At 42.2% G+C, this 15,487-nt stretch overlaps 1 protein-coding gene across 1 annotated transcript in view; it reads right to left on the bottom strand.

Moving 5' to 3' along the window:
* Positions 1-5,176: 5,176 nt before the first annotated feature.
* Positions 5,177-15,487, bottom strand: part of GAD2 (glutamate decarboxylase 2) — a 41,254-nt gene continuing 30,943 nt past the window's right edge. The window contains exons 12-16 of the mRNA XM_075419560.1: positions 14,149-14,227; positions 12,301-12,450; positions 10,396-10,503; positions 8,558-8,647; positions 5,177-7,840 (exon numbers count right to left, since the gene is read on the bottom strand). Of these exons, the coding sequence (XP_075275675.1) occupies positions 7,667-7,840; positions 8,558-8,647; positions 10,396-10,503; positions 12,301-12,450; positions 14,149-14,227 (601 nt within the window). The 3' untranslated portion in view covers positions 5,177-7,666. The remainder of the gene's footprint in view (positions 7,841-8,557; positions 8,648-10,395; positions 10,504-12,300; positions 12,451-14,148; positions 14,228-15,487) is intronic.

The following is a 15,487-nucleotide window of genomic DNA, read 5'->3' as shown; positions in this document are numbered from 1 at the left end:
ATTTCTTTACTGAAAGCGTGGTCAAGCGTTGGAACAGGCTGCCCAGGGAAGTGGTGGAGTCACCATCCCTGGAGGTGTTCAAAAAATGTGTAGATGTGGCACTTCAGGACATGGTTTAGCAGGCATGGTGGTGATGGGTTGATGGCTGGACTTGATGATCTTATAAGTCTTTTCCAACCTTAATAATGATTCTTTGATTCTATGATTCTACAACCCAACAATAATATTGCAGGCTAAAAATTTCTACTGAAGCATCTGTTCAGAACTGTCACGAATCTCACTGAGTAGTAGGAGTTCACCTAAGGCACTCTGCATTTTATTAATATCATCCTCACCAAGTCTCATTAGTATCAATATTAATATAGTTTAATTCTCAGTCTCCCAAATTGAATATAGATGGGCTCATCTGGAGTAGCAGCCCAAACTGTTGGTGCAAGAGCCATAGCCATAGAATAAGGGATGGGGAAGATAAGTGGAAATAAATCTGTTGCAGGAGATTCATAACTCATTTAGATGTGTTCTCCTCCCAGGTGGGACCTCGGTGTCTGCTGCAGGAGGAAGGTGCACTGTCCCACCTCCCCCAGGAAGGACAGCTTTCTTGGCCTGATCTCTGGGAGTCCTCTGCAGGCACTGTGCAGAGGTGTTGTCCTGGTTCCTTTGAGCTTCCTGCATTCAGGAGGATTTATCAAACATGCTGGTGGAAGTCATGCATCTGGGAATCAGTGAAAGGAAATGGAGCAGCTCTGAATACCCTGTGGCCCAAAGTCAAGTCTGTTGAAAGATGAATCCAAACAGAGAATTGCCTGAAAGCTTCATCTTTTATTTCCACAGTCTCTCCTGATCAGAAGGAAAGACTGGTGAAAGAGAAAAATCATCATGTGAGACAAAATCCTGAGACAAGCTCTGTGCACTAAGTCTCTTCCATGCTTTCAGACCCTGAGCTGACAGTGTTACAGCTTTCACTGCTACAAGGCTTGGGCTTCAGCTGGTTGCAGTGTCATACAAACAGCAGCAGGGCAGCTGAATGGGGAAATTAGCTGGATTAGCTTCATCAGAGTAAGCTGTTTGTCAGGGACCCTTGCAGAGACGCTACCCTTGGTGGGCTTTGCCTCTCAGCGCAGGAGCACCTGGGGAGATCTGCAGGGCAGGCTTGCTGTGTGTGCAGCCCTCAGTCACACTGCCTCATCACTCTTTATAGGCTGTCTTCAAAAAGCTGCAGTCTGCAGCTAACTATTATAACACAAGCCATTTCCTTTTAGTTTCTCAGAGCAGCAAAAGCATGTTTACATCAAGTCCCAAACATCTGTTCTTTTTTCCAGAATTGCTTTCATTGCCAGGACAGAGAAGGATGGGTAGGAACATAGAAGTCCACCATGCAGGCAGTGCAGAAGTGTGAGAAAATGGAAATTTACTGACACAGAATTATATAAAATGATAAAAGTATCTAGGGCAATGGGGCAAATTATGCATACCTATTCTTGTACTCCCTGTCCTGCATATTTGTAATGCTTGTTATGCAGAGCATACCTTTCAGCTGCTATATAATTAAAATCTCGTATGATTGTAGTGCCTAGTGCAGGTCAGGTGCCAGTAGTACACTAGGCTCCATTACTTGTAATGCAAAACAAAATGTTTTAGAAAGAAAGGTTTCCTAGTTTTGTGGTTTTCAAGCTCTTTTGACTTGCGAGCCTCTAAAATATTTCTATGGAAGAAGAAGACCCCTTTTAGAAATTTCACATACTGCAGACCAGTACACAAACTTGTTCTTCCCAGTGATTAGTCACAGACCTCTGGGAAATTAGCTGTAGGGATTTACAGGTCACAGGATGAAAGTGAGTAGTCTGGAGGACTGAGATTCCACAATCTGGGTTCACATCTTGAAGTTAGGTAACTGAATGTCTTCGGAAGACTTGGCACCAGGCATCAGCTGGAGTGAGAACATGCACAGGGGCAGCTGTTGCAGAGTAGTAGGAGAACTGGAGGTTTCCATCCTTGCTTGACTTGTGACTTTTCTGTGTCCTGAGAAAATAGCCTTTGGTCTGTTCATGTCATACGAATTTATAGACCAGATTTTTTCATCTTTCTCTGGAATGCAAGAATTTCAGCAGCAACATACATAGGCTTTTATTCTAACAGAAGAAGAGGTAGTCCACTGCCTCTGATCTCAGACCCAATTTCTTGCTCCAAAATGCAGTGTAAAATCTATACACCTGTATCCTACAGTGCTATAATGAACAGTGCCACGACCTGCAGCCGTTCAGTCTTCTCGGTAAAGAGCGATGTCAGGGCTGTAATTCTTCCAGCTACAGCACTTTCCCTTAATGGCTGAATTACTCCCTTTAGTTAGGCTGGTCTGGTAGAAAGCAGACATTATAAGTCTAAAAGACATTAGCACATTGAAGACAGTCATCCCGTGGCTTTCTACAGGGCTCAGTTTCTACCTAGAATGATTTTCTACTTGGCAGTTAGCCTAGCTAAGTCAGATAAAAGATTTACATTTCCTTGAGCTCTGTCTTGCTTTATTTCATTCCTTCCTTCCAGCCATGCTGGAACATGAGTTTAATACAACTAACGATAATTAAACTTGCTTTCCTTGGGGCTGTGGGCTGTAGGGTAGGTGAGAGCTCCTCTGTGGCTTCCTCCTGGAAGCCGTTTGCAGCAAAGTAAGCAGCATTCATGAGCAGCCAAAATCACTGAGACTCAACCACCTCATGAGCTATGTCCTTGGGTGGTCCATCTTGTGTTGTCTGGCCAGCTGAGCCTTCTTCTGCCTCTCATTTGCCCCTCAGCCTCTCCCATCCTCTCATCAACATGGCTCCACAGCCAAGGTTTGCAAGAGCTGCAGGAGAGCCCACCTACACTATTGTTTCTGCCTTAGGCCCCCCCCCCCCCCCCCCCCCCCCCCCCCCCGTAGCTATTTACTACTGAGTATCGAGGCAAATATCATGGTAAGAAATCTCTTTTACATGTTGTCTTGCTGTTCTTTATAGCTGTGGACTTCAAAATCATGTGCCAGTGTTTGTGTTCCCCACTAAATAATAATAATCAACAACAGAGAAAAACCCCACAGGGTTTATATAATGTGAGATGTGGCTTTCTTTGGTGCAGACACAGTTCTCGGTCTGCAGTTCTGCTGGCACTGGATGGTGCCCATAATAGCTGTTTCAATAGCTGAATTTGTTTTCTAGCTCCTCATAGCACATACGCATCATCAGTGAAATGTTTTGCTGTGTTTTATTGACACGATGCAGTTTTGCACGCTGTCCATTTCCCAACACAGCATACATTTGGGCAAGAATGAATATCTTCAGTAGTGGGAACAGTGTCTCTTTGTATGAAATTATGCACCACAGAATAAAACCCCAGAGGATACCATATACCCATATGTCAAGGCTGCATGAGGCTGTGTACAGGCACCATTAGGTTTGCTTGTTCAGCCAGTCTCTGCTTCCAAAGAACCTGGTTTATCTAAGATTTACTAAACTATTTTTTATTAAAAGGAGGTTGAAGAAGTGAACTATGAAACACTTAATCAGGAACACTAAATACAATCAGTGCATTGGTCAACTGGGATGGCTCCAGGCAGGTTTTGAGGCCTCCCTAAGCTCTGCAGGGCTCTTCATTGATGCTCTGCATCCTTTCGCAGCAGAGCAGCTCCAGGATGGGGTGACCCATTGATGCTGTGCTTCTCATGGAATTAGCTTGGATGAGAACCACCCCATGCTGAAGGAAAGAACAGCCACTTCTTGGATTGAGGGTCCCCAGCCTCACTGTAGTGGAGTTTTAATTGAATTAGTAGGCTGCATTTCAAAGGAACCTTAATCTCTTTAGGAACAAAAGGTCCCATCAAGTTACGAAGATGGTTAAGATGCTCACACACCTACATGTTGTGGGAAAGGGGCAAGAGGGAAGCGAGAGGCGTGAAAAGGTGGAGCAGGGGACAGGTGCGGAGAAGCAGAAGCAGCAGAGTGGGGTGACGCAGGGACAACGGCTCCTGGGAGTTTTATAGGACCGCACAGAAGCACGGGAACCTGACAGTTGCAAACACGAGATCACCATGCCAGTATGTTGCTGCAACCGAATAGGTCACCTCTTCTTCTAGCTCCACGATTCTCCCTGCACACAGTGCTCTTTTGGGGGTTTTGTGGTAGAGACCAGAGGAATAGAAAACCAGAGCTTCTGTTCTCCTAGAAGAATGCCAAAGGAACCAACCGTTGGAAAGAGCAGGCACTCAGGCTGCCGTGTGAATTCCCTCTTGCTCGGCAATTTTATTTTCCCTTCTTGAGCACAGCCCTGACGTGCTTGACTTGGTCAGGTGAATCCCTTCCAGACCCTTGTCTCTCGGCAAGACTCCATGCAGCTCTGGGTGCCACAGGTTTACTGCAAAGCCCAAGCTTCACGCACTCCCATCATAGTACTCAGAAATACTAACCCAGTGCTCCCTCTCCCAGTGCCAAACAGAGAGTTTCATCAGGTTAAGAAAAACAACCTTATCCTGCTATCTTCTCCCTCTGTTTCCTCACAGAGCTCCTAGCTGGGCTCTGCGCAGCTACTCAGTGCAGGTATTCATCTTGAATTCTGCTCCAGACTTGAAGAAATGATACAGAAAATCTCATTCAGGCATAAGCTTTCTGGCTGCTGCTGCTTTCATGGCATCGTTCTGTTTTTCTTTGCCGCTGGCACCAGGCTGGGCAACACTTCAGAGGGTGGAAGGAAAATACAGCAGACAAGTGGCAGATTTTGGAGGAACGAGGCCCTGGGCCAGGGGGAACATGAGGATTAAAATCTTAATTTTTGTATCAGTTATTTTGTCTTTTTTCTTTCATGGCTCTTTTAAATTGCTGCCATCGTAGTCTGTGTTGTCCTGGAAAGTGCCCTGACTGCTTTCACTGCTGTGCCGGAGGCTGATTAGAGTCTATGGTTAATTTGGGGATAAGTGCTTGTGGAATAAAAACACAAAACATAAAAAAATGTTGAGTCTGTCTGAGGAGAATAACACAACTAATACCGTCTTGTAAAGCTAAGGTAAAAGAATACCAGATGGCAGATTTACACCTGTATGCTGGTGCCGAGTACTGCCTCAAAAAGGGTCTGGTGATGGAATTGGGTATTTTATGTTACAATAATTAACAGAATGCATCTTGTAATGAAAAAATCCAGCAGGAGACATAGAAAATTACAATTAAACATTCTCTTTATTGGGGCTTTGCTCTGAAATGGCACAAGTGATAAATGCTCAGAGTGCCCATGAGTGCTGCTAATGAAAAGACCCAGAGTCACGTTTTACACTTTTATTTGGATTTAGATCAACACCACAGTAAGATACTTTGGTCAAACACAAGAACAGGTTGCTATGCCGCTCTTTCCTGGCTGCAATAAGTACAGTAACGTGGAAAAAAAAATGCTGGCTCTCCTGGAACACTGAATGTAAATCTTGGATTGGCACATACAGCTAATAAATACGTTGTTTGCACTTAGCACTTTGAAACGGAATTGCACATGCAAGATGTAACCAGGCTACTGACCACCTTCAGCATTGTCCCTGTACTATTTTTACTTTTTAAGCTCTCTGCTTGCCTTTTTCCCAGCAAGCAAAAAGAAGATAATTTGCTGCTCTACTCAATATTTCAGTGATTAGTCTGCTGATTTTCACACATTTAGCAAAGGTCACATTGAAGTCCTTCCCGATAGAATTGGTATCTCCTCTATAGCTTGACTTGCAACACTATAGCATCGCAGGTAGCAATGGAAATCCACCAGCGTGAGGTGAGAGGTCTGCCCAAAAGCTGACGAGGAGAGGTTAATACCAAGCAGACATAGTAGAGGGACCAGCGTGAATGCAGTTCTTACAATATCAAGAGTCAATACTACTACCACACAAATAATGACCTACCAATAATATATTGTACAAGCTTATACAGCAACACATGTTGATTTGCAACATTGTACAGTTTAAATCTAAAGTGCACAGCCTCAATCTGAGGTGACAAAACAGTACTATCAATATAATAAAGGCAACACAATTACAGACACAATTTATTTCCTCTTACTGCATGTCCTCATGACGTTACATTGAATCAGTACTCCATTTATCTGTTTTAGATTAAATTAAACCCACATTGCACTTCTTTTTTTTTTTCTCTTCAGGTATTTTAGAGAGCAAACCAATATTGCTTTACAAACACAGGTTGGCCGTTTAGCCAAAGTTAAAACCAAAACTTCAGGAGGGTTATAAGTAGACAGGCCCGAGCCACAGAACTCTTACCAACACTTCCAGATGTTGGGGGGAAAGAGGTTAAATTTCAGTTTCCATGCCAGAGTCACCGCTAATGTCAAGGAATGATGCAGCAAGTGAATTCTGCAAAAACTCTGCCTATGGTTTCTAAAAATGCTGTGAGGCTCCACGTGGGCTGTTGTAGGCAAATGTAGCCTTATCTCAATTTTTTCTGCAATTTCAAAAGCCGTTGCAGACAAGGATGGAGTTCAGCACTGGGAGAAACCTTTGGCAAAGCAGCTTGTTACTTAGACACTTTCCCTGCCACTCAGATTACAGTCACATTTAATTTAGACCTGTACATCTGTAAGAAGTCTTTACCCCCTTAATGTAGCTGTGAGGTTTCATGCTATTTCTTCTGTAAGAACTTCAGTCAATTTTAATTTTCAGTGTCATTTTGGTCTGCTTATAGCAGAAATGAGATATGCATTTATTCAGACATGACTTTTTTTGAATAGGCTTTTTTACCACAGAACACAGAAACCATCCAGATACAACCGTATTTCAGTCTTGGTTAGCACTGTATATTGATTGTGCGTCTGCTTAGTTAGGCCAAGGGGGAAACATAATTAGGAATAATAGCATCCTATTGTTGTACTGTAATTGATCTTATTAAGTGGTTTTAAGAGCTGCAGTACTCTTGAGGTTTTTCAGTAATCAACCCTGGAGATGTACAATCCATATGACATGGAGATATGAGGTATTGGTACCTCTTAAGAATGTAGTATGTGGGTTTATATTTTAAAGTAAGCAGTAATAAATATTTGAGGCACCTCCATCAAAAGAAAAAGAATCCTAGTTAATTTTCAGCTTCTGTGCTTGCAGCTTTATAACCCATATAAAATAAAAATATATAGTTTACAAAATAGGATTCTTTATATATATATATTTCCTTTTGTAAAACTATACCTATTTAAATACATTTGAAATGTTGCTATAGGTAAATTAGAAATTCTGTCCTAATACTACGAAAAAGGCAAAATACTTTCATTTTTAAACATACAGCTTGTATACTCTGCTTCTCACTGCCCCCTCCCACTTCCCCCAATTTGATTTTGTCATCATTTTGGGAAAATTTGGAATAATCGTTTGGTTGCTTTTAATTTAAAGTAGTTGCTGTGTTAATATTGGGGATAAAATTTTAAGTTATCTTCTGTTCTTCCTTATTTGTTTCAGTGCAGCTTTTTGTGCAGCTAATTGTAAAGGAGGTATTCTAAAACTCAGGAAAGGACTTTAAAGGAGCCATGTTTCTTGATTTTAAACTGTACTCTACTCCAACGCCACAATATAGAAATAGGTTTACTTTGGAACAAACTACAGATACATTCGCACAGTTTGTGACAACTTAATTGTCTACTTAGAGGTCCAGAAACAGACTTTCACACCCCATTATTATAAATCTTGTCCCAGGCGTTCTATTTCATCAATCAGGAAATCAATGTCTTGGTGAGTTGCTGCGGGGTTTGAGATGACCATCCGGAAGAAGTTCACTTTGTCTCCCAGGGGCTGATAGCTCACCATGGTCGTCCCATACTCCATCATCCTGGCTTTTATCACTGGTGCCACCTGCAATGTAACAACAAGCAGGGGATGATGATCATGATTATTATTATTATTACAATTACTATAATTATTTTTCTTATTTTTATTATTACCATAATCTTTATTATTGTTATAATAAAACACAGAGTATGTTTTTCTCTTTTAAAAAAGATGAAGAGCTACAAGAAGCAGTTAAAATGAAATTACATCCAATATTGATAAAAAAAGTTAACCTCCATTAAGGAATAAATAGCTCATTGAAAAGATACTGGGTTTAACCTGTTTATTTGTCCTGTTCTTAAAATCACTGGGGAATTTCTGCCCCCCACCCCTACTTTCTCAATATTGGTGACAGCCACAGTGTAGCTGTTTTTTTGTAGTGCTCAACACATATTGTTACAATCGTTTTCCATTTTCTTTTCATAGACCAGAGTGCCATGTTATTATCAAGCTGTTGTTGCACTTGCTGGGCTTAGCAATTGCAGTCTACAGTAATTTCTTCTGTAAATACACACAGAGTAAATAAGTACTCTAGAAACCAGGCAAACCTAGGGAGTACCAACCTTGGAGACCAGAGTAAGGTGGTGACAGCCTCACCTCCAGTAAAATGACCACTGAGGTGTCATTTGCTGGGATATGGCAAGGTGGCCTTGCCATGTGCCCTGGGTGACCACCCCGAGGATTGCCTGCCTGCAAGGATTTCACTGTTTGCTACATGATTTCCTGGAGGATGCTGCTTACCTTCGTAAGGCGGCTCATTCTTTCTTCGTTGTCTTCCATACTGCGCAAGCTGGGAGGTATATACCAGAAGCAGACGTTTGTGTGCTGAGGCTAAACACAGAATAATAACGGTTTACACAGCAAGAAATGCTCATAATATCTCAGTTGCAATTAAGTTTCTGCCTTTCCCCTCTCTCATACATCATATTGTGACAGCAGTCAATGGTTTTCATTATTGTGGTCCACTGAGAGTCATCATCATTATTAATGCAGAAAAGATAATTTTAGGCAATTTATTCCCAGGGTGTCAGATGCAGAAACACATCAACCAGCTGTGCAAATGTATTTATCCTCTACTGAGAGTCATCTAGGTTTTGTAGGTGCTGTCCTCTTCAGAGGCTGAAGGGATCATGTGGCTAAGGCAAGAGTCTATTACAGATAATTTAGAGGTGAGGACTGTGTCATTTACTTTTATTACATGACAGAATAATATAATATCTGGTTCTGTAAACAGGATTCACAGGTGGTACAGAAGACAGTCTAAGATTTTCTTACATTTAATGAAATTTATTACTTCTCAGTGTGATTTAGCTAGCTGCCGTATTCATGTGCATTGCACCACAGCATCTTAGCTAGTTTCACTTCCATGGGAGCACCGAGTAGCAAGGCATAAAGTAAGAACCAGTTGACATTTTGTGTATTTTTGCAATCTCCCAACAGCTGCCTGCCTTGCTACGTTCCTCTTTGCTGGATGCTAAATGTGTGAGTTACAGCAATCGCTACTGCTATCGGTTCCTCTACTGATCATCAGAACCAGTGGACCAAATTCAGTGATGGTGTGTGAGGTGCAGGAAATAAATCACATAGTGAGATGTGGGTGTGAGCCTGTGATCGCTGTTTGAAGAAACATGGTGACATTTATCCTTGTGCTGCAGAGAACTTGGGCACGCACGAAGAGGTCACTACCAGGGAGCAATGTTTTGAGAGACAAAATCTTCCAGGACAAGTAGAGAGAGCAGAAACCATCACAAGTAGGAGCAAAAAGCTAAAATGAGGTACTTTTTTTCTCTTTTACAGGTAAAACACCAGTTAAATTTGCAACAGAAGTCTCTGCCAGGCCTGTCCCCAGCAATGGCAGCTGGAGAGGGCTGGCCAAACACTGGCCAGCCTGGTGCGGTCCTGAGGTCCAGCCACACAACCCAGGCTGCACTACCTTGCCCTGGGCACTCTGCTCCAGCCGAGCACCTGGCACCCAGGGGTCCTGTCTCAGCTGGACTCCCTCCACAGAAATAACACGCCCAGAGATATCCGCACCCCATGCGGAGGTGTCATCTCTGCCACCTACGCCAGCTGGGCTCCCGAGCACCACCAGCCCCTGCCCGCTGTACTGCACCCCGTCGCAGCAGGGACTGCAGTGCAGAAGGCCTCCCTGGGTCCCCCCGGGGCCCCTGTGACTGCCCACCTGAGGATGCCGACAAAAGTGCTTTGCACAACCGTCCTTTCAGAGCTGTGTGGGGCACTGTAACCCCCTACTCGTAACAGACCCTGCTATTAGGAAACCACTACTTGTTTTTATTACTTAAGAGCTTGTTCTAATTGTGTGTGTGCTGTTTTACCCTGAGATGCCAGAGTTTAGTTTCAGTGGGGTGACACTGTGCAAACAGAAACTTCATGCGCAGCTGCCTCATCTCCGTTATCCCTGGATCCCATGAGGAAGAGAGATATTGGCACAACAACAGGTTTTGTTACAAGGGACGCTGCTTTCTGTGCTGTTTGGTTTGACCTGTTGGTAGCATCCCAGTAGGTGATTAAGGCAAGAGCTGTTAACCAACAGCGGAAAAAGAAGTTGCAATACATACCTTTCCATCAAACACCATCTCATACCCTTCTCTGTTCTTTATTTTATTGTATAGGTATTCTGCAAGTTCCAAGCACTTATCGATTTGTGCTTCAAATCCTGTGGTTCCCTTTAGAGATGGAGGGAGAAAAAAAGTTACTTGACTATCTGTTCTGTGAATCGAAACAGCGAAAGGACCATGCAGCACATGCCAAAGCACCAGCACAAATCGCTTCTCAGAGGTCTCTAGGACAGATTAAGGATCTGATTCTACGAGACGAAGGACACTTTGCTAAGCAGAGCTCATTTGTCTCTAGCTCTGGCCGCTGACTCCTCTATAGCCACCTCTGCAAAATAAACACCAGGTATTAGCTCGGTTCTCACAAAATATTGCTAACACCTTCAATGCAGGGTGCCCTCGTTGGTAGATTTTGCAGAGGCTGAGCATGGTTTCAGACAGCCTGAGCTGGCAGAGGAGGGTCTCTAGAAGCTGTTGAGTTCCAGACATGGGGGGGTCTCCTGCTATTTTCAGAATAGGGGATTTCAATCTTCCAGAGGTGATGTGCTGGGGGCTTTTCCAAGAATAATTTTTCTTTTTTTGTTAAACACAGTATGGGCAGATATGCTCTTAGAGCCCAGCCTGATGCCTGTGAAAATGCACATTTTGTTTAGATACTTCCCTGCCTCTGTAGTGGTTTCCTCTCCTCTTTTCTAATCGACACCATATAAACTCAGAAGCTGTGTTTTGAAGAGCTGCAGAAAATCCTGCTGCTTCTTCTCTAGCAGAAGTCATAATCCTCTCTCTGTGACATCATAATTGTTCCTGCAATCACCAGCTGTGATGCCACAAACAAAAGATCCAGCTTTATGAGGGACACAGGGGAATAAACAGCTGGAATAGATAAACTGTTTAAGAAACACACGTCCCATTTTGTAATGTTAATATTACAAGCGGAGCGTGAGACGAGAAAAAGCAGTACAAGGCATATTGAAAAAATGGGGTTTAGAAGAAGAAATGTCTCTGAGTAATGGATGCATGTCCCTGTTAAATCTGTTCTGGCAGTGCAGCACTGACTTAAAAGCCCCTGTCATTATCCCTCTGTGTATAACCCTCTGTGTACAGAGATTTCAAAACAGGGTAGAGCTAGCACAGCCCTGGGAGAAAGGCTTGGAGTCAGAGAGACATGTGGCTAAAATTGCCTGCCACTCTGGAGACCCCAGTTAGCACAACAGCTATTGCGACCACAGAAACTTCCGTCCGCCTTTACAGACCTCCAGCTACATTTGATGTCTGTCTCAGAATTGTTTTCAGAGTTTTAATGAAGCACATGAGGATCTTTAAGGCTTTCTGGAAATGAAGAGAGTGATGTCATCTCCTCTGAACAAACCTGAGGCAACTTGACATAATAGATTGGATAACTATATGGAAGAACTTATTTAGCAACATTCTACAAATACAGATGGATTAATCATTAGAGCTGGCGTTTTCAGATTTCCCAGAGAACAGCTTTTGATGAGTTTTCCTCTGCTCCTTCAAAAGATGACTTTGTATGTACTGCATGAAATGAAACTAGGTATTCCAGTCTTGATTTGCCATGTTTAATTTCTGTATGTCATTAAAACATCTTTTTATTGCCAGAGATCTTTGTAACAACATTCTTAGGTATATGATTTATGCTGTTAGACTCCTACAGTTACACAAAGCAAATGCTATGCAAAGCCACAGAGTTCAAGTTTCAAAATCATGTGTGCTGCTTTGAAGCTGAATTGTTAAAAGTATAAAACCCCAGAAAAGAATAATGTTCTTTCTTTCATGTTATATATGGGATTCAGGTCAGATATTCTCTAAAATGATGATTACAGAACAAAAACCTGTATCTGGTGTGCATTATTTTAATGCAAACAAATACATTGCAGGCAGTCTTACCTTTGCCCTCCACATCAGCCATAGCTTGAAGACATCAACATGCCGGCCACACTGCAAAGCCTTGTCTCCCGTGTCGTAAGACAGGTCGTAGTGCTTGTCTTGTTGAAAGAGGTAGGAAGCATGCATTTGATTGCAACTCTGCATCAATCCCTTATAGAAAGACACAAAAAAATGATATTGGCACAGATGTGGCTACTGTTTTGAGTGTTGCTTTGGGTGAAAAATAACAAACACCCAAACTCAGTGGAATACATGTCCAAGTGCAAAAGGAAGATCAAAAAAAGGACAAAAAAAGGACTTGGCTGCTCAGTGAACGAAGCTTTTAATGTCCCATTCAGTGCCCAGGACACCTTGGTACCTCACCCAGTAATGTGCAATCGACTCCGAGAGCCAAGGCATTTTTTTTAAAAAAAGCTGGACATTGCACTTCCTAGCATCATTATGATGAAGTTAATTTTTGGATCTCGCTTCTTATTCCTTGTTCTGGTTCCTTTTCCTCCTTTTCTCAGAAGTCTTTTTTTCTGGTTGAGTCACACCAAGTGAATTTGATGACTAATCTAAATAATATCACACCACTTTTCTAATTGCTTTTGTCTCTAAAATTCTGATTTTCATTGTTTTCTTTCTTTGTAGTCACAGTTCTTTTCTGCAAAGCCCTCAGCTGCAGACTGGATACTTAAGGGGTATAGAAAGCTTTGAACAGACAGAAGAGCATATGGCCTTTAAATCGCCCGCTAGAGCTATTTATGGGTTGTAAGATACCATTTTGAGAGGCAGCTTTGTGGGAGAGCCAGAAGCCAACAAGGTGAAGAAACCCGGCTCACAAAAGCATGAGGTTTGCTTTTTAGTATTTTAAGTGAAATGCAGAGAGTCATATTCTGGCTCTAGTTAAGTTCTCAACCAAGTTGAAGGTATAGCTTAGGGCTGTTGCCTGAAACTGCAGTTTCCAGTCCAAGAAGAATGAAAACTTGGCTGTTTATCATTAAGTCTAATCTTCATACGTAACTCCAAACTGAGACAGTTAAAAGAGAGGGGGAAAAAAAATTGTCTTTCTCCTAATCTGAGCCATCTGTTCTCACTAGAGGTCAAGGGTGGTACTGACTTCAACCAGGCAGGGTTTGTCTCAGGGAACTGACCCAGAGGGCAAATAAAAGCCAGCTTCTCTCTTTTCTAAGTGCAATCATTTTGTATACAATCTGTTGTACAGCTGTTAGAAAACAGTAACCAGCTTTCTGATAGCTGGTCTAGTAAGTGGTGGTTGTATAGCAGCTGTCCCAGTAACTGATGGCCATACGAAAATTACAGGCTTGAAGGGTAATTCAAATTCTAGTACTAAATGGAATGCCTACTTTTTTATTCCAAGTGAACTTCCGTGTGCCCTAAAATGGATATATGGGTCAGAGCTGGGCTGAAATATCTATCATAAAAGTCTAGAAAGTGTAATAATGCCTAGATTCTGGACCAAATGTCATGCTGCATGGATACCATACCATACCATTCATCCTAAAAAGACTAGAGTTTGCCTACAGTTACATTTCATGCTGCACACAAACAGTGGGGTTACACAGCTATATGCCCACAACTCAACTATGGACATTTTGAATAGAAAGCCACAAAACTCTGTAGACACATTGCCATTAATTTGATCTATCATTCCTGCTAGATAGCTGCTTTATTTCCTTTTGCAGTCACAGCCTGAGCACGTAACTAGATGTCTACTTCTGAGTTTCTTTTACAATCCTCGTCACATTAGCAAATATTGGCTATATTGGTTATGAAGAAAACATCCAGGATTTTCAGAAGCAAAATGTCAGAAAAGATGAGAGAACTGAGTATATTGAGACATACCTCTTCTCTTACTAGCAGGGCTGAACATTGCAGTGGGACGCCCATCATCTTGTGAGGGTTCCAGGTCACTGAATTGGCCCTGGGACAGCAAACCACATGAAACACACTATACTATGGTGTTGAAACCATGGAGACATGTAGTAATACCAAGAATAACAATGAACATGTAATTATGCGCACGTTTTTCTGAGCAAGCAAAGCTGAAAATAATCATGGCAGATATTAGGAAAGTAATGCCTTCATAAGGGACCTAATCCGCTCTAGCTGGTTTTTGGATGACAATTCTGGCAACTTACTGCAGGATAATTGCTCTATCCACTAAACTTAATCAGTACAAAACTTTCTAGCGAGTCATCTATATGTCATAAACACAGGGCAAACTTCCTAAAAACACCCACCTGACTGATGATCCTTCGAAAGTCACACAGCTGACTACAGGTGCAGTTAGGAAGCTTGCAAACTAGCATATTCCCTCCCATTGATTCCAATTTCATGAAGATTTTAGCAAGTGGCTCACATAGGTATTTTTGAAAATTTCTTTAAATACTTCTGGGTACCTCTGAGTCTCTGAGTAACTTGGACAACATGACCCAAAGTAATTTTTCTCTAATTGCTCGACTGATAGTAAATTTTCATAGCTCCTTGATTTTAGCTTGGCTATGCTGATTCACACAACTGAAGGACTGGGTCCAAAATCACCATAGTGAGAAACACAGAACTGATCCACCCTTTCACAAAAGAGCCTGATCCTGCCTCCTGTCAGGACATGTTCACTGCAAAAATAACTGTCAGCCCAGATCTTGTGACCAAACAGGGTCCTGTCACAACACAGCTTAGAGAAGAGACATTTGGGACTGTGGCAAAGGCTGAATGGAAGGTTGTCCAGTTGTTTATTATTTTAATATTGTGTTATGCTTGACTGGCTGTTTGTTAATTACTGTTATTACATACAATGATCAGCTGATAGATGTATACATTTGCATCCTATTCGGCAAGCTGTCAAGGATGCATAGTGCACAGGATTTCATGTAGTGCAGTGATTTGAGTTTTGATGGTATAAATCAGTCAACTAGGCCATGTAAAAACCCAAGACACAATTGCAGGTAATGTTTATGTGAACGGAGGTGAGCATGTTGGAATCTGGCAGTATTTTCCTTTGTAGGACTTGGAGACAGCACTATATGTTTATGCATGTCCTTATTGTTTCCTGCCAAATTGCTTTCACTTCTTCAAAGCAAGCAACTCCAAAATTCACATGGACACCGGGCAGCACTTCTGTGCTTTCTTCTTTGCTATTTAAACGCGACTGCGCAAGTGTCTGATGCAAAATCTGTAGGGA

The sequence above is a fragment of the Opisthocomus hoazin genome, chromosome 4, assembly GCF_030867145.1.
Source record: "Opisthocomus hoazin isolate bOpiHoa1 chromosome 4, bOpiHoa1.hap1, whole genome shotgun sequence".
Lineage (NCBI taxonomy): Eukaryota > Metazoa > Chordata > Aves > Opisthocomiformes > Opisthocomidae > Opisthocomus > Opisthocomus hoazin.
The sequence above is the reverse complement of the archived record's forward strand: the minus strand, read 5'-3'. Positions and strand labels throughout refer to the sequence as shown.